The sequence below is a fragment of the Myxocyprinus asiaticus genome, chromosome 10, assembly GCF_019703515.2.
Source record: "Myxocyprinus asiaticus isolate MX2 ecotype Aquarium Trade chromosome 10, UBuf_Myxa_2, whole genome shotgun sequence".
Classification (NCBI taxonomy): Eukaryota; Metazoa; Chordata; class Actinopteri; order Cypriniformes; family Catostomidae; genus Myxocyprinus; species Myxocyprinus asiaticus.
The window spans coordinates 13,198,228-13,214,005 of NC_059353.1; the positions used below are offsets into that span (position 1 = coordinate 13,198,228).

At 36.5% G+C, this 15,778-nt stretch overlaps 1 protein-coding gene across 1 annotated transcript in view; it reads right to left on the reverse strand.

Annotated features, from left to right (window-relative positions):
• LOC127446789 (NALCN channel auxiliary factor 1-like) overlaps positions 1 to 15,778 on the reverse strand; it is a 244,795-nt gene that overhangs the window by 4,325 nt on the left and 224,692 nt on the right. Inside the window, exon 2 of the mRNA XM_051708000.1 lies at positions 1,332 to 1,503. Coding sequence (XP_051563960.1) covers positions 1,332 to 1,503 — 172 coding nt within the window. The remainder of the gene's footprint in view (positions 1 to 1,331; positions 1,504 to 15,778) is intronic.

Below are 15,778 nucleotides of genomic sequence, written 5' to 3' on the forward strand. Positions count from 1 at the left end.
AGTGGTCCAAAGTCCTCTTTTCAGATGAGAGCAAGTTTTGTATTTCATTTGGACACCAAGGTCCTAGAGTCTGGAGGAAGGGTGGAGAAGCTCATAGCCCAGGTTGCTTGAAGTCCAGTGTTAAGTTTCCACAGTCTGTGATGATTTGGCAATGTCATCTGCTGGTGTTGGTCCATTGTGTTTTTTGAAAACCAAAGTCACTGCACCCGTTTGCCAAGAAATTTTGGAGCACTTCATGCTTCCTTCTGCTGACCAGCTTTTTAAAGATGCTGATTTCATTTTCCAGCAGGATTTGGCACCTGCCCACACTGCCAAAAGCACCAAAAATTTGGTTAAATGACCATGGTGTTGGTGTGCTTGACTGGCCAGCAAACTCACCAGACCTGAACCCCATAGAGAATCTATGGGGTATTGTCAAGAGGAAAATGAGAAACAAGAGACCAAAAAATGCAGATGAGCTGAAGGCCACTGTCAAAGAAACATGGGCTTCCATACCACCTCAGCAGTGCCACAAACTGATCACCTCCATGCCACACCAAATTGAGGCAGTAATTAAAGCAAAAGGAGCCCCTACCAAGTATTGAGTACATATACAGGTAAATGAACATACTTTCCAGAAGGCCAACAATTCACTAAAAATGTTTTTTTTATTGGTCTTATGATGTATTCTAATTTTTTGAGATAGTGAATTGGTGGGTTTTTGTTAAATGTGAGCCAAAATCATCACAATTAAAAGAACCAAAGACTTAAACTACTTCAGTCTGTGTGCATTGAATTTATTTAATACACGAGTTTCACAATTTGAGTTGAATTACTGAAATAAATGAACTTTTCCACGACATTCTAATTTATTGAGATGCACCTGTATATTGATTACCACAAAAAAAAAAAAAAATCTAGTCTATCAAAATAAAAAATGTATCTGAATTAGTTATAGATCATTAAAATTGATGTTACTGTGCCATGAAAGCTGGTCTGAAACCAGTTTTCTTACTTAATTCAGTTTAGATCTACAGGGGCGGTTTACACTGATAAACATTTCTGTAAATGTGCCAGTTAGGTATTACGGCTCATTTTCAATTGTAGTCCCTGAGCAAGTATTACAAAAAGATAGATAACAGAGAAAATTAAAACATACAAAGAGGAATGAGAACACTTAAAACAAGATGGTATCATACAGACATGGCCATTAAAATGGCAATACAATTGTAATACATACAGCATGTTCATTCAAGACTATTATCAAGACTAAAAGACACTGATAATGATTCAGTCACAGCAGTAGAAGAAACTGGCAATGTATTTGTATGAGAGAACGTTGAAGTGCCCACCTGTGCATATAAAACTGGGGCTTCCTCCGTAGATGAGCTCGTCATTGTCAGGCAATATGAAGGGGCACCTTTGCTGGACCTCCATGCAGTACTTCCTGCAGGGGATCCTGTTGCTGCAGTGCATCTGTGTGGTGTGGAAGAACTGGGCACAGAGCCAGTGTTTGTAGACAGTCTGTGCACACAGAAATGAGGGATAGCTGTTAGTGCTTGAGAGTCTGGGTGTCCATTGCAAATTATTACATCATCGGTAGCATGGTTACAGTCTTCACCTAATCCCTCCCATCTATGAATTTTGGCAACCCTGCATCCTCCTCCCTGGTAGCCCTTCATCAGTTTAACTCTGTCCCTTTACAATGCCAGACATCTTTCTCCATAGTTTCATTTTGCAATATGGTAATTTGTATGTGCACCAGATTCAGTGTTATTGTGCCAAAAATTTGCAGTCTTGGACAACACCTATCAATAGTTTATAAAACAAGTTAAATAGAGGTTCGGTCAACAAAAAAGTTTGGGAACCCCTGAACTAAAGGATGGGATTAGGATTGTGATGCACTGGTTTATGATGCAGATATTATCCACTTACACATCAGATCTCTTTAATATCTCTTAATACAAGTGTGTGTGAATACCTGTATATAGTATAACATAATAGTTATTTCTCAGATATTATGCTTTATAATACAGCAATACGATTAAACAGAGAGCAGATGTAAAGACCCCAGTAATCTAACATTTGTCTCCTCTAGAGTTTCAGAAGAGATCTCAACAATGTCTCAAACTGTGCTCAGATTTGCCAAGATACTAATGTCTGCAATAAAAAGACAGAGATTACAATATGAACTCAAACATTTCACATGAAAACCCTCAAACAATTACTTGAGCTATGCTATCTACATTAACTAGCTCTAAACACCTACTGGACATATGCAATTGTTTCATTTACTTCCATTTTTCTTTCTTCAAATGGATTTAAGGATAAATATCCATTTCATTTCTCGAGCTATAAAATAACAGTAATGTGAGCAATAAAATATTCCTCTGGGATCATGCAAAGGCACAATTGGTACAGTACAGTGCTCCTTATGTGGGCCATTAACATTTGTAATGCCAAAAACTGGATAAATATAAATAAGCAGAATTTCATTTAACAATTAAACCAAACCTCCACGACTTCAGCTATCCTCACTGATAAACATAAATGTGCTAAATCAAACAAGAGGAAGAGAGATCTTACACCAAAATCATTTGCTATGACAGTTTCCTTTGCAAACAATATAATATGCTACTCAGTGTTAAAAGGTTCAATGAATGGACCTTAATGCATTAATGGTACTTGTACCAAAGGCCGAGAATCTTTATCAGGTTTTCCAGCAGCCATTACTTACAGCTGACCCGGCTCATGACATAATTTCCTCTCGTCCATCACAGGCCTAATGGAACTGATTCATTCCTCCTACACTCACCTCATTTTAATTCAGAGAGAGAAAGAAAGAAAGAAACACTGAGAAAGAAATCCAAACAAACATAAACATCTCCTGCATTGGATAATAGCAGAACTTGTCTGTGATCAAACTAGTTTTGTTGCAACAATGGATACATTCCCACAGTAAGTGTTTATGATTGACAACTGTATTTATTAACAGGTGTGACTCTTGAATTGCACTGTTCATGCAACAGTTTACAGTAGTGTCTTGAATACTGTCTGTATGAACTAATGCTTGCAACCATAGTGACAGTGACTAAAGTAAATATCAAAGATGGCGACTTCCATAACACTGGAAAGTCATAGCACAATTGACAGTTGTTACTTAATAAACACGCTAAATCGTGTTGCAAGTTCTTCCGTGAAATCTTAAAGGAATAAGTCACCCAAAAATAATAATTCTCTCATCATTTACTCACTTTTATGCTGCCTCAAACTCATATGACTTGGAAAACAAACTATATTTTGATGGATAGATATTTTTTTGTCCATACAATGTAAGTCAGTGGGGTCCAACACTTTCAAACTACAAAGAGGACATGCAGTTAAGTTAACATAAATGTAATCCTTATGACTCATGTGGTTTAATCCATGTCTTCTGATACGATCGCAGATTGCTCTGCGCATGCATCAAGCACAAGGAAATGTAATCAAATCGGTCTGTATATCTCACCCAAAACGATCGTATCACTTCAGAAGACATGGATAAAACCACTTGAGTTTATAGATGATCTTTATGCTGCCTTTATGTCCTTTTTGGAGCTTGGAAGTGTTGGACCCCATTGAATTGTACTGTATGGTCAAAAACACCTCATATTTCCAACAGAATATCTTTGTTTGTGTTCTGCAGAAGAAAGCAAGTCAAACGAGTTTGAGATTGCATAAGGGTGAGTAAATGATGAGAGAATTATCATTTTTGGAAGGACTATTCCTTTAATTAACTGACACCAGTTTTGATTGCTTTGAATTCACTCTCAAAATGCTGTTGTGACTCCTGAAAAGTTAAGGGAGTCAGTTGGTTATATAATGCAGTTGTCATTCTTGTTTTTAACCAAACTGTGTGGACAGAACTGTTTTTAGCACTTAAAACAGTGCTGAAAATTGTATTCTCCTGCTGTGTGACAATAACCAATATGTGTGTCTCCGCAGGCTGAGGAACACAGGCAGGTCCTTAACTCTGACTAAAATAACAGCTCCTGCAATTATGAGTGTAATGAATCATTTTCTTTGCCTTAAGCATGGCGTCTTGCTTTACTGCGCTGCACACAGCTGTAAATCATGTCACGTCACCATACGAGATGAAATATTTATGTGGCGTCACTCGTGTAAACTCTTTAAAAAGCACATTTGCTTCCTCAGCCTTGATCCTCCACCACTTTGGTTCGCCTGTAAGCGCTTAGAGGTGAAATTAGCTTTTTCAGGAGTTATCTGAGGACTTTATGATGCACTCAAGTCAGCATTGTATCTGACCATAACAGAGGTGAAAAAAACATTGGGCTACAGTAATACACATAAAACATCTCAGCATAAAGTCTGGTCTACATATCAGCTTATTCTGGCCAAGATGAAATGTAAAATTCCAACCACAGTTTGTTTACGTGCCATTTAGGAGAAGGGTCATTTGAAACTCATACCAGAATAATAGGATGGTTTGCAAGAAATTAATTGGGGTTTGGTGTTAGCATGTTGCTAAGCTAACAACTGTAATAAGCATAAAATACATAGGATGCCCAAATATTGGGTTAAAATGTCAACTTGTTTTATTACAATTAACTATTTTAGCCATACTTTTAGCTAGCCTCCAATCCAATACTTTATTTGAAGATCGGAAATGTCTGTGAACATATTTGGTAAATCATTCTATATTTATTTATGTGATACATATGACTGATGTATGTCAGTATCTTCAAATACACTTCCCTAGTCTCTTCCTAAACACCAATGTTTCCTTTCTTTCCTTTCTGGTACACAACAATGATTTACCTATTAAAATGATAAGGTTTAGGGTAAGGTTTACACTTTATGGTAAAGTTTAGGTTTGGGGTTAAGCTTAGCAAAAATTTTATAAGATTGTTTGTTGGTTAATTAATTTTTCTCTTTAAGAGAAAACGTTGTAAATGTTTGTACGAGCCAACTCATATGAAATCTTACGATTTCGGCATCTCGTACTATTATTACGACTTGTCATGAGAACAGGTTAGCTCGCTATAATGCATTGTTGGATTGCCTTCTGTGCAAAGAATACAGCCTATTCTCATGAAATTTGCGTGACCATAGCAACATTTTTGCAAACCAAAATTACGTGCTGTATTAAACGATTGCCTACAGTTTCCTAGTAAAATGTACCAAAAGTGAGTGAAGTTATGTTATAATCAGATGAGGTATTTAAGGTGAATTTTAAATGGAGGTTTTAATGTGTAAAACGCACTTCCCTAACCTAAAACTTTAGCCTAAACCTAACCAATAGTGTCCTATAGAATAAGTGAGAGGTGATCAAAACAGACATCCTAACCCTAAACCCATCCGATAGTGTTCTTGTTCTTGTTTTCTTAAGCAACCACGTCATTTTGTGTCACTTCTATGACATTTTCTTATCACGTGTCAGCATGTATGCTTGGCTGGGCTCGAACCTCGGTCTCTAAAGTCCAACACTTAAAGGTGAGCTACCGCAGAAGTTAATCACACATGATTGTGTAAATGTAGGTATAGAAGCATTAAAATGTATAGTTTTTCTAATGATGTGTTACAGTAAAATATTTCGATATCATAACATGGCTTTGTGTGAGTAACAGAGCTTATAAACTAATAATCAGCCATTATACTCGTGATTTTTGTGAAAGTGAATAAAACACACAGTTGTTGTAGCGCCTCTAGTGTCCATTTCACCAGGAAGCTGTGGTGAAACGTAGAATGCGGCACATAAACCTCAGTTCACAAAAATGTAGTTACAGTAACATTTATTCTAAGAGACTAGGTTGCAAGAATTCATGCGATGTTGCCTGATATTTGGCCAAAGAAGGTATCTCAGAAGACAGCATAATTTTGCTGCCTACCTTTTAGAACAGCCTTCGCATCATGTTATGACACTGTTTTAAAGTGAAGGATGATTTAAAAAAGTGGATGACAGATTCACACGCATACCTCAGCTAGTCATACCAGCTTAAGACGGGCACATACACATACACATACACAAGTGCACGTGGCACACATGAACAGAACCCTGGAGACTGCGAGGGTGGCAAAATGCTGGTGGCATTTGGAGCTGGCACATGATGACATTAATCCACAGCTCATTTGCAGTGCACAGTGTGGCCTGCTCATACTGACAGAGAGAGAGAGAGAAGCTAATTCCCACAGATCCACAGAGATTGGGTGTTTTGCGCAGACACATGCAGCCTCCAGCATGTGAATGTCACATCCTTCATCTGGACTCTTAATCTGTCTCATCAACACCAATATTTCCCATCAGCCCGATGTGTGACAGTCTTTACATCCTGGTATTAGCCTTATCTGATAAATCCATCTACAGCAACCAAATGCAACAGAGCACAAAGAATGCAGAGATCTTCATTAGATTTTACATTTAATGTTAAGTCAGAAACTAACAACAATAGATGGAGACAGTTCAAAACACATAATAAATCTCATTATAAATACAGACATTTCTATGTAATAACTTCATTATTACATCACACATTCAGTGACATAAAATCGAGTTTGTGTAGCTAGAAGAGTTTGCATTCAGATACTTGCAAAACAGCCTCTGGACAACTCGTAATATTTTGTAATAATTTACATAAATCCTCAATAATAATTTAATAATACAGTGATTATTCCCATAGAAACCAACCAATAAACAAACAGAATAGAATTGATACAATATGGCATCGCATTTTAGAACACTAATTTAACCTTGTACGACCCCGCATCCACATACGTAGACATTGTATTTTGACTTAGCTATAAGCAATGCATAATTTAAATTAACAAAAAAACAACTGAATACTGTTCACAAGACTCTAGACTGTCATTTAAAGGGTTAAACTTCTGCTGCACCGAGTCACGTGACACAACAGCAAGCCGTCGATTTGCTTGAAGCGCTCCTACGGACGCAACGCCAACAAAAGTGCCTCTGGTAAGAAATCTCTTTAAGTTTTAATATCTGTGAATTTTCCGTGCATCAGCGCTCTGATAAACATGAGTCCACATATGTGGAAACTTGTACTGCATTTCCTCAATTGTAGAAAAAACATGTTAGTTATTTTGAATAACTTTCAACTCTAACATATACAGGTATGTGGGTAATTTCGCTTCATTTTAATATACATTTTGTTATATTTTATTTTGTTATCACTGTGCAATATGATTCTATTCATTAACATCAGTTAATGCATTCTTATATATTTACTTTGCATTTTCACATTGAGAATAAACAGGTTCATCCAAAAGCTGAAAATTTTTGCTTTCAGAGGCTTTATATGGAGTTAGGATGAAAATAAGGTGCATATCAAACTGTTCTGAGGCCAAAGAAGACAGGCAGCACACTGGAGGTTAAGTCATTCACTAAATAGGGAGCAAGAGAGCATCCTATAGCTTTCTATGCAGCTACTGTAAGTGCATTAAATCCTAAAATCCAACCAAAAGTTCAGATTCAGGCTGCAGATGATGTTTGGACCACTCGGCATGTTTGGCAGACATGGGACAATGGTAATCAGTACATAGATTCAGAATTTATAATGCTATGTTTTATTTTAACATGATTGGCAGTGATTGGATGATGCTGGCCATTACTTTGAATCAGAATTATTTATTCAGCTTTACAGAAAATCAGTTGTAATGTATGTAATGTCTGAAAACATGAATAATCAACATTTCTGGAAACATAAACAATTTGATGAAAAAAGTCTGACTTTCTATAGCTTAGTGTTATTTAAAATTTCACAACGGTCTCGTTGTCCACATATGTGGACATACATTTTTAGGAAAACTATTTGCTCTAGAATTATTATTATTATTATTATTATTATTATTATTATTATTATTTTATTTTGTATTTTTATTTATTTATTATTTGCTTGTTTATTAGTTGCTAATAGTTACAAATCAAAAAGGGAAATGGAAAATACACAAAGCAGTCACATGGTCAGGAGGTTAAAACTAGTGCTGTCAGTCAATTAAGATATTTTAATTGTGATTAATCACATAATTTTTCATAGTTAATCGTGATTAATCGCAGATTTGGAAAATGCTGAAATTTGACTAATCTATTTATTTTCCTTTCAAAATGCATTTATTTCCTTCCTAGGAAAGAAAACAAAACAATATGTAACAATATAATGCTCTATTACCATTTTCCAAACAAATCCTTCCACAGTATAAAGATAGAAATGCACCAAAATAGCACCAATTCAAGTAACATTAAACATTAAATTTCCTAAATTCTAAGTGGGAAGTTAACTAATTAAAAGAACTAGTCCACACATAGGTTGCATTTTCATTGCATTGGACATTAAATTTCCTCCATAATATTAATCAGTCGGCAGACTGTGGCCATATGCTTTGTTACAGCAATCGTGAAGCTGCGTTCATGATTCACGTCAGGGTGTCAACGCCACTGCTGTGTGTGTTTGTGTTGCGCAGACGCATCGCAAAGGTTCTGCCCTCCCGACAATTGTTTATTCTGGTTAATGCTGTATTAATGGTAAATGCATTAATCACAATTAAGAAAAATGAACACATTAAACTTTTTTAATTAATTGCATGCATTAACGCGTAAATTTTGACAGCTCTATTTAAAACACAATGTTTATCTTTCTTGCGTGGTACACAACAGTGCTTTTCCTGTTAAAATCATGATTAGGTTCAGGATAAGGGGTAGACTTTATGGTTAGGTTTAGGTTTGGTTTAAACCTTGTGAAACTCATAAGAACACTCATTTTAAACCTGATGTTTCTCTTTTATGCTTGGTACACAAATGTAATTGTCCTATTAAAGTCAGAGAATGTTTCGGCTTGAAGCAGCAACACATTTCATGTTGACACCCATAACATAAAAAACATTATTTCGTATAACTCCCTAGAAACTCTCTCTGATGTGTGAATATTTTTTCTTGCAGCATGAGTTTGGTGTGACCCCCCTGAATCTGTCCTGTCGAGCGCTCCATTAGAGATGTGATGAGGGGTGAGTACTCTGTGCTGAGTATAAATGCATTATCACTGCTAAACACACCCTGAGTGATGGGGTGAGAACACCCTGAGTGATGGAGTGAGCTTGCATCATGGACACACAGTCTCTGCTGAATGCTGCTGAAGGACACAGCACTAAAAGGGCCATTTATGTTTCTAATAGCTGGTTAACTCTGCAATGCCTGCTTCTATCCTCCTGTGCTTTTGCGACCCAAGTATTTGCCTTAGTTTACTGCTATCTGAATTGCTAATATAACTTTTTTTTTTTTTATCATTATTAATCAGTCAATTAATCTCATGTCACAGAACTCATTTATCCACAGTATAATATGTAATAATTTTCCCCAGTCCTCTCTCACCCCATCCTTCATTCCTCTGCATGCTGTGGAAGTAATGGGAGTGGGCAGCAGATGGCGCTAGCATGAAGCCTGACCGCTGCAGATTTCCTCACTCAGCAGTAACTCAGTATTCAACATGACATGTCAATGCTGCTTTTGTCCTTCTGAACTGCAGGGTAAGTATACACACATATACGGAATATACAGTAGCCAGAAGTGTGATGAATGAACTTGTAAAAGTAGTAATTTGAATTTGAAAAATTATACTAACAAAATTATAGAGTTTTTATTCCTCAGATAATACTGTAACTGGATGCCCCTTACCATGACATAACATGACAAGGTCATGTGAAAGCAATGTACTACTACTGTTTGAAATGTATATTGTGGAATAATGTCTACAGTTTTACTTTTTTATTATTTATTTATTTTATACTAGCCAGTATATGTGTAGTATACTGTGCAGTAAGAAGTAAAATAGTGTTCCATTCCAAACATTGCGGCACAAAACCACTTATGCACATCCTGAACGCAGAATGACACACTTCAATGTAACCGGAGTGCTTCAGGGCAGTCCTCGCTGCGCATTCAAAAGCACAGAACTACAAGATTATATTGCATGTAAACATCTAGTTCTCAACATCAAAGAGTTTAAACCTTTTTTACTGCAACTATTTATTTAAGTGGTGTTAGACAGAATCAGCAAAATACTTTAATCTCTCCACAGCACCTCACAAATATGGGAACATTACTCACAGAAGAGGATTTAACATCTGATAGTGATCATCTTGAAATGTATTGTTAAAGCAGCACTTTGCTGTAATAACAGCGCATAAAAAGACTAAACTTAAAGCATTAATGAGGCAAAACTTCTTGGACAGGTTTTTACTGTGCTGACTGTTATTCACTGTAAAGCTATCATCAGGCAAAAACGCTCTCTATGAAGTTGTGCCATCTGAGCAATGTGTCTCCCAATAAAACCACCACCACTAAAAATATACATTTTAGTAGTGGACCCCACTAATCGACTAGTGTCACGTTTAAATGTGTTTTTTTTTTCATGTTTTGTTTTCATGCATTTTATTTTGAAATTAGTTTACTTCCTGTCCCCGTTTCTGGTCATGTGTCATGTGATTTCCTGTTCCCCTCATTTGTTTTCGGTCATGCGAGTATCTGGGGCACGTTCAGCCCGACAAAACGTAGCAAAATGTTTATTTAAACAGAAACGGTGGTGCGTTGAACATCCTGTTGTGTTACGCAAGCATTGCATCTATGGCAGCTGAGAAGGCCATTCTTTGCATTCTTTTCAAAGAATTTTTGGAGCCTGATGAAATTGGTTTAAATATGTGTTTAATACTACAAAATACTCTCGATGTTACAGTCACTGCCATCAAGGCAAACATTTCTTCTAATGTCTTCAATTGTTGCATACACAAAGCTGCAGTAGACATATTTGTAAAGGACTTTAGTTGGATCCATTATGCGCACTGCCTTTTTAATAGCGTGGGGTTTATATACACGCCGCTGCTGATCGGGTAACACTTCTGACACACCCATCAAACGAGAGAAAACGTACCTCAAAGCCCGTTGCACACCGTTTCGAGGAAAGATTTCGTTCAACCCGGAAACCGTAGCAAAATGGTGCACACAGTTTTGAGACTGAACGTGCCCCTGGATTCATGTGTCTTGTTATCTTATTATTAGTTCCTGTTTATTAGTCTCGTTATCATGTTCATTAGTTTAGTCTCATCATTGGTTGTCTATGCCATGTGGCAACCCATGTCCATGTATTCAAGTCCTCATGTTTGCCATTGTTTTTTGTCGAGTATTGTTGGTGTAATGTTGTTTGTAACAGTCAAGTCACTTATGTTTGTTTTGTTTTGAATTCAGGTTTGGATACCAGTGCTGTAAATAAAATTGCACTTGGGTTCTCACACATCTTCGTCTCGTCGTGCATTTAAACATACTGAGTGTTGGGGAGTGACTAGCTAAAAGTAGTGACACCACTAACTAAAAATTTTTCAGTAGCATGAAGCTCACCTATCCACCTTTTTCCTGTGGGTCTTACTGGGAAACGGATGTGGGTGCACATGATAACAAGACTAATAAACAGGAACCAATAATAAAACAGAACTAATAATAAGATAACAAGACACATGAAACCAGATACTCACATGAAAGGAACAAATGAGGGAATAGGAAATCACATGACAAGGACACATGACCAGAAACAGGGACAGGAAGTAAACTAATTTCAAAATAAAATGCATGAAAACAAAACATGAAAAAAACACATTTAAACGTTACAACTAGTCAGTTGTTAGAAGACTAGTCGAATATTCAACAACCCTGGCACATCACTTATCTTTATGATGCCTTTATGTCTTTTTTGGAGCTTGGAAGTGTTGGATTTCATTGACTTGCATTGTATAGTTGTTCACATCATATCTCCATCTAAATATCTTGTTTGTGTACCGCAGAAGAAAGAAAGTCACATGTGTTCATGACGGCATAAGGGTGAGTAAATGATGAGATAATTATTAAGAATGTCCCGATACCATTTTTTTGACAATGAGTAAGAGTACCGATACTTCATTTTTGGTACTCACTGATACCTGTTTTTTTTTTTTCTTTTTTATCTTAACTCCATATAAATAGCTTTTATCACCAAAATGGTGTCTAAATAAATGAATTAAACTTAAATCAAATGAAAATATAACAATATTGTTTCATTTTTATCAAATGAAGTGCTTTTATACAGAACCTCACAGCACAATCCAAAATACAACATTGGAGTTATAATTTGCCAAATAATGTGCTGCATAACAGAGAACAGTTGTAAGATATTGCTTAAATATAATACAGTTACTATTGATTTATTGTTAATATTATTATTAGTAGTAGTAATTCAGTGGATATTACATAAATTTACAGTAATGATATATTTCTGTCATACTTTTTTCATTTAAATTGAGTTTTTATTTTGATGGAGATTTTATATTGAAGTGTTTCTGTGTTATGACAATAGCTTTTCAGTCTGAAAATGCCATTCGATACATGACTCAAAGCGATTATTAAAACCCAAAAGCTGCTATTTAATTAAATAAGTATGTACTCTGTTTGTACCTCACGCTACAATGTGAATTTGCACTTTGTTCACTGTCATCTGCTACAAACAGAGCAAGCGATGCTCATGATGGTGTTTTCCGTGTATGAGCCAAGGAGGAGCTCTAAAAGGTACGTGCAGCCACTGTCGACACAACACTGTCTCCACACATTCCCAAGTGCTCACATTTGAAGCACCCCACACAAGCAAACTATATACAGTATTTATTTCATTAAATTGCAGCTTTTGCGGTTAAATAATCTCAACAGGACATAACATGATTATAATTTGTGCACTGAATGTATATATAATGTCATACATACGTCAGATAGTATAGTTGATTGATATTGGAGCATTTTTATGTGCACGAGTACGATTACATGAGCGTGGTATTGGACCTGATTCCAATGCCAATGTCGGTATCAGGACATCCCTAATGATCATAATTTTTGAGTGAACTACTCCTTTAAGATTTCTCTTCATTGGAATCACGGAAATAGACAAACATGTTAATTAGCAGGGGATGTTCACATACTTTTGGCCATATAGTGATTTTTTTTTCTTCTGGAAAACAAGGCAAAAATACTGCTTAAGAAAATTATTTTCTGCAGTGACTATGCAAAAGTAGGAAGAGTAGTATGTGAGTATGCTATTCATACCTGAGCTCAAATAACCCATTGATTGGTCTACTTTTGTCATCACATCAGCTGACGTTAGTCTTATCCTTTCCATCACCGTTACTTTAGCATGTGATACAAAATGCTAAAAATGTATGTGCAAACATCACTTGTAAATTTAAGAAAACAGGGCATGAACACAGACAGAATCAAGGGCAGTTTGTGATGCAGGCTTTGTCACTTTTGCTCCCAGACTGCAGTAGACATAAGATGGTGTGATCTCATTAGTATGAAGAGCGGAGGGAGTGTTGGCGTTAGTGCTCTAAGAATCAGCCGCTGCTGTTATTGTCTCTGCCCTACTTACCTAAACCCTCAGCTGCCTGCACAGGGACCTGCCTGAAACTGCTACATCTAAAACTGCTTCTGCTAACATGATAAATGACCACAATGCCTCCGATGCACAACATGTGAGATACACATTTCCATCTTGCATAAGCAGGCTTTGCATTTCCTTTCCCTACAGTCTATTTATCTCTTCCTCTTACCACTGTGGGTTCAAAATCCTGAGACCTCCAGTGGAAATGCTTCTGTTTTGCAAGTTAATACAACATTTTACATTACACATTATATTATCAGCATAAAAATTCGATTGAAATGTTAACACAAATTTCCACATTTCTTACTATTTGGTATTTTTACCCATGTCATTTACTCACGTTCTTGTGCTTTGAAACCCATTATTTTATTCCACAGAAAAAAACAAAGGAGTTTCTTTCTTCAATAGAAGCAAGGAAATCTGACCTTTTTTGTACACAGGAGTTAACATAGTCAATTTGCCTGCATTTGATAAGTGACCTAGAAATCTAGGAAGTCTTACTCATTTTACATCATAACCTTACTGTTCTTTCTTTCTTTTTTTCTTTTTTTCATGCATTTTTTTCCAGGTTTAAATGAAATAAATCCCAGATTTTTTTATGTGGACTCCCACTGTATTTTCCCCCTCCCCCTCGCTTTTAATCTGCCGGTCTTTGTTTAACTTTCCATTCTCAGGCATTAGCCAAGCTGTCTGGGAGGACAGCATTATTCCATTATGAGCAGGCTAATAATGTTGTAATTGACAAAAGGCCTTTCTGCAGTCTCAGTATTGGTTTTTAAAAGCCTCCATTGCCCTGTCAGTGCCTTGCCTTTGATATTTTATTTGCCTCCTCATCTGAAGCCCTTACCAGTCTCGTGTTAAACTCTCTCCACCGCACTCACCTCTTTGATACTTCCTCTATGCCTGACAACTATCAGGGCCAATGGTGGGGAATTACCTGTAGCTACTTTGTTTTGATAGCATTACAGAGCTCCAGCTTTTGCACTTTTTAGGGAAAACAACCTACAGTACAAATGCCTTACGTATCCACATTTTTCCTAAGTCCAGTGATGTTTAGCGTGAAATGTGGGCACTACTTCCGTTATCAAGTAAACACAGTTGTTATTGCGGCGTGCGTCCATTCATTCTTTTGTTACGTGTTGGAATTTCTAGGAGAGGATCTCTAATTTCATGATGACATACTTCAATCATTATGTCAGTATGTTACTGAATTATAACAAACTGCAAAAAAGTCATAAAGACAAAGAAAGTGCAAATAAAACCGGTGCGCTGTTTCTTCCAGATGCAGCTGAAATTTAATCGAAGCACATTCGTGAAACTTTGAGCAAAATAATCTGTTGTTTTAGTGGAGTACCTCTGTTAGTTCAGTTTCAGATGTGTGTGCTTGTCATCTTCTCACACTGCATGTTGATATCATACAGACGCTCTGAGGAAGAGCCATGAAGTTCTCGTGCTTGGGTATATAATCGAGCTGTCCAATCGGAAGGTTATTTCCTTTTTAATCTGCACGTACACTAACATTCAAAAGTTTAGGGTCACTTACTCAGTCTTTTTTTCACATTTTAGAATAATAGTAAAGTCATTACAACTATGGAATAATAGAAATGGAAATATGGGAATTATGTTGTGACTAAAAAATTCCAAAATAAATCAAAACTGTGTTATATTTAGCATCTTCAAAGTAGTCACCCTTTGCCTAGATTTTGCAGACATGTACTCTTGGCATTTTCTCAATCAGCTTCTTGAGGTATCACCCTGGGATACTTTTTAAACAGTACTGAAGGAGTTCCAATCTATATGATGGGCACTTAGTGGCTGCTTTTCTTAATTATTCATTTTTTTAAATAAAATGTTAGTTTTGTAATTAAATAAATTAGTATGTTGGCACAATTATATTTTTGTCTACAAAACGAATTTCAAACATTTAAGCATACGCCTTTAGATCAAAAGGTTTTTAAGATCATGAGAAACATTTCAGGCAAGTGACCCCAAACTTTTGAACGGTAGTGCAAGTTTCAACTTTTGTTCGGCGCAGCGGTAAATTGAGAGGTGGCGCCTCGCTGCCGTCTGGGATGCATCATTCAGGATGGCGTTTACACTTGAAATGCGATGTTGTCATGCATTTTTGACTACCTCTGTATGTGTGTGTGTTTTTATTTATTTATTTATTTATTTATTTTATACAATCACAAAAAGTTTTACACCTGTTTACAACTATATTTAGCGCTGACCATTTGCGATCAGATCATCAGAAACACGCCTTAATACCAGCTGTAAACAGGGTCTGAATTGATTGCAGCCGACACTAGCAAATCCTATAGAACGACTTCCAGCAGAAGTCG